Below are 3,437 nucleotides of genomic sequence, written 5' to 3' on the forward strand. Positions count from 1 at the left end.
TGTGTGTGTTTTTATATTTTAGAAATTCTGTGTTGTCTGTTTTATTTTTTCTGGATTTATGATTTAATACAAGTTTATTATGCAAAATGGTGGTAATCAAATGAAAGCATAAAACATTAATTGAATTAATCAGTCAATTTAATATTTTAAATAGGGCTGGTAAGCGATTAATCTAATTAATTACACGATGTGGCGATTAATTAATCTAATTCATCGCAAATTAATCGCACATCATATTTGGCTGAGAAATTACTCCCAAAAGATAATTTAAAGTCATTGTTGTGTAAAGCATCAAACAGACATTACAAAAAGTAGCTTCAGAAAGAAATATTTTGTTTGATAAAATGTATTACATATAGTCTTTTGGACCATGAGGGTGAGTAAATGATGACACAATTGTCATTTTTGGGTGGGTGAACTATACCTTTAATAATTTATTTTATTAATTTTATTATTATTACTATGGAAACATTAAATTATTTCTTTCATGAAATGATACTCTAAATATCATTTATTCATTCATTTGATTCGTTCGAATGGCTGATTCATACAGGAGTGAAGTAAATGGTTCTTTATGAATGGTCCATTGAATCATTAGGCTTGTTCGACTTGAAGCGGATCATCACTATCAGATCGATCGGTGTGGACATCAAAGTACCGTAGGAGCGATCAGAGAGCAGGCGGCTCCTTATGCTTTTGAATCGCTCTCGCGGGCCTTTGATGTCATACACCGATCGCTCTGTGTAGCGCCGCTTCCAATTCAACGCGCCTATGGCCAATGGTTCAACAAGCCTAATGGTTCACCCAATTCGTTCAAAACGTGCATTAAGGTTTGCTGTTAACATTTTATATATATAGAGAGAGAGAGAGAGAGAGAGAGAGAGAGAGAGAGAGAGAGAGAGAGAGAGAGAAGAAAATGTATTATTCCTTTAAAAAAATCATAATTTTAATTATTACTATTATTACTTCGAGAGGTCAATTCTACTGTACAATAGAAATAGCCTATATTTTAGTAATAATTTCTTCAAGTTAACATGAGTTGTCATTAAGAACTTTGAGTTTCTTTGTATCTGACAATAGTTTTTATCAAATTAAATGTTGAAATGCTAGTGAAGTGACTTTCAGAGCAGCTCTTTTTTTTGTTTTTGTTTTTGTTTTTTGTTAAGTAGACTTAAAATTACAAGGGAAAATATTATAAACATGTACTGTATAGTATGACCTCATCAAAATGTCATTCTGAAGGCATAAATACTGTATACTGTAAGCCTGCTGATTCTTTCTTTCACAGACTTGATCTACGTGGTGTGGCTGTTCTTTGTGACCCTCGCGTGGAACTGGAACGCTTGGCTGATCCCTGTGCGCTGCACTTTCCCGTACCAGACGCCTGAGAACATTCACTGGTGGCTGCTGATGGACTACTTCTGTGACGGCATTTATATTCTCGACATCTTCGTTATGCAGCCCAGACTGCAGTTTGTGAGAGGAGGGGACGTTGTGGTGAGCGAAAGCACCTGCTGTGATGAACATAATGTCAATTAACTTCTGACAACCAGAAAGTTTAGCAACACTTCTGGTTGTAGTTTTGAACAGTATATCTACTATGTTAGTGGTTCAAGCATCACTCATTTCTTTTTGTGAAATGTTTTGCTTGAAATTGTGGAAGCCTGTTTTTCTGACATTTTATCCTACAATTCAGACTTTTTTTCTTGCAGTTCTGAGTTTGTCTCACAATTCTTAGAAAAAAGTCAAATGGCAAGATAGAAACTCAGAATTGTGAGATAGAAACTCAGAACTGCGAGATATAAAATCGCAATTCTAGAAAGAAAAGATATAAACTCACAATTGCACAGAACTGAGAAAAAAAAGCTGCAACCTTTTTTATTTATTTATTCCTTGGCAGAAACAAAAAAACAGAATTGCGAGATGTAAACTCAAAATTCTGAGGGAAAATGTCAGAAATGTGAGATAGAAACGAGTTTATATTTCACAATGTGTCTTTTTTTCTAAGAATTGAGACAAACTCAGAATTGCAAGATTAATTTTTTTTTTTTTCTCAGAATCGGAAAAGTCCAAATTGTGAGTTGTGAAATAAAAAGTCATCAGAATTATTTTTTTTATTATTTGTATTAAGCAGGCTTCCATACTGTCGTTCTTTAAAATGAATGTCACTAGATTGATGTTTTGTTGCAATATAACGCAATTCCATTCATACATTTGTAAGTATCTGGATATGGTATGTTTTGTTTGTTGACGTCTATTGATGTATTTTATATTTTGTCTGGCTCAGTGTGACAAAATAGCAATGAGAGACAACTACAGGCAAACAGAGCGATTCAAGGTAAAACGTTCTACTAAATCATGCATTGACACTGAACAAATAACTTCAGTCAGTTAGTGAAACAGTTTCAGAACCTTCCATTGGGGTTGGATGTTTCAGATGGATGTGATCAGTCTCTTTCCACTGGATTTCCTGTACGTCTTCACAGGCGTCAAATCTCTCTTGCGGTTTCCTCGCCTTCTAAAGGTAAAAAAAACACACCAACCCTAACCTCTTCCTATTTTCACACACATATCCTTAATACTCATACTTATTCTGTTCTTCTTTTGCAGTACAATGCATTCTTTGAGTTTAATGATCGTCTGGAAGCTGTGATGAGCAAGGCCTACATTTACAGGTAAGACCAGATGCCACCACTATAACACAAAGCAGGTACCTCTTAAAGGGACAGTTCACCCTAAAATGAAACTCATTGCAGGGTGATCCGGACGAGTGCGTACCTGCTGTACTCTCTGCACTGTAATGCCTGTATTTTCTATTGGGGTTCTGACTATGAAGGACTGGGTTCTACCAAATGGGTCTATAATGGCAAAGGAAACAGGTAAGGTTATCAGTCTCGGTCTGTTTCTCAATGGTGTATTGTGCACAGTGTAGATAATGTAATAAATCTGTGTTTGTGGCATACAGTTATATTCGCTGCTACTACTTTGCTGTGAAGACTCTGATCACCATCGGAGGTTTGCCTGACCCCACCACTGTCTTTGAAATCGTCTTCCAAATGCTCAACTACTTCGTGGGAGTCTTTGCTTTCTCCATCATGATTGGTCAGGTGGGAGTCATACGAGATACGAGAAATTCTGGGTGAATCTCATTTATTGTCAAAAACATGTCATGGTCATATTTTACCCTCAAAATCAAAAGAAAGAGCTAAGAAATTGCATTCTGCATAAAGAAAATAAGACTTATTTAGGATCACAAAGTATTGTTATTTTCATTATAATTTCCCCAGTTTTCAAAAATAAGACCTCATTACTGTAATATGAAAAACTGATACATTTTTGAAATATAAATACTTGAAAAATGTATCAATAATGAGATTTTTGAGAATTGGGGGAATTGTATGAAAATAAAGAAAATGTATGTTTTATTGTACTTTATT

At 35.0% G+C, this 3,437-nt stretch overlaps 1 protein-coding gene across 1 annotated transcript in view; it reads left to right on the forward strand.

Moving 5' to 3' along the window:
- LOC107670578 (cyclic nucleotide-gated cation channel beta-3) overlaps positions 1–3,437 on the forward strand; it is a 34,300-nt gene that overhangs the window by 22,808 nt on the left and 8,055 nt on the right. Inside the window, 6 exon segments of the mRNA XM_074186949.1 lie at positions 1,289–1,497; positions 2,288–2,338; positions 2,438–2,524; positions 2,611–2,675; positions 2,757–2,879; positions 2,966–3,124. Of these exon segments, the coding sequence (XP_074043050.1) occupies positions 1,289–1,497; positions 2,288–2,338; positions 2,438–2,524; positions 2,611–2,675; positions 2,757–2,879; positions 2,966–3,124 (694 nt within the window).

The sequence above is a fragment of the Sinocyclocheilus anshuiensis genome, unplaced genomic scaffold (genome assembly GCF_001515605.1).
Source record: "Sinocyclocheilus anshuiensis isolate Anshui unplaced genomic scaffold, SAMN03320099.WGS_v1.1 scaffold140, whole genome shotgun sequence".
NCBI lineage: Eukaryota > Metazoa > Chordata > Actinopteri > Cypriniformes > Cyprinidae > Sinocyclocheilus > Sinocyclocheilus anshuiensis.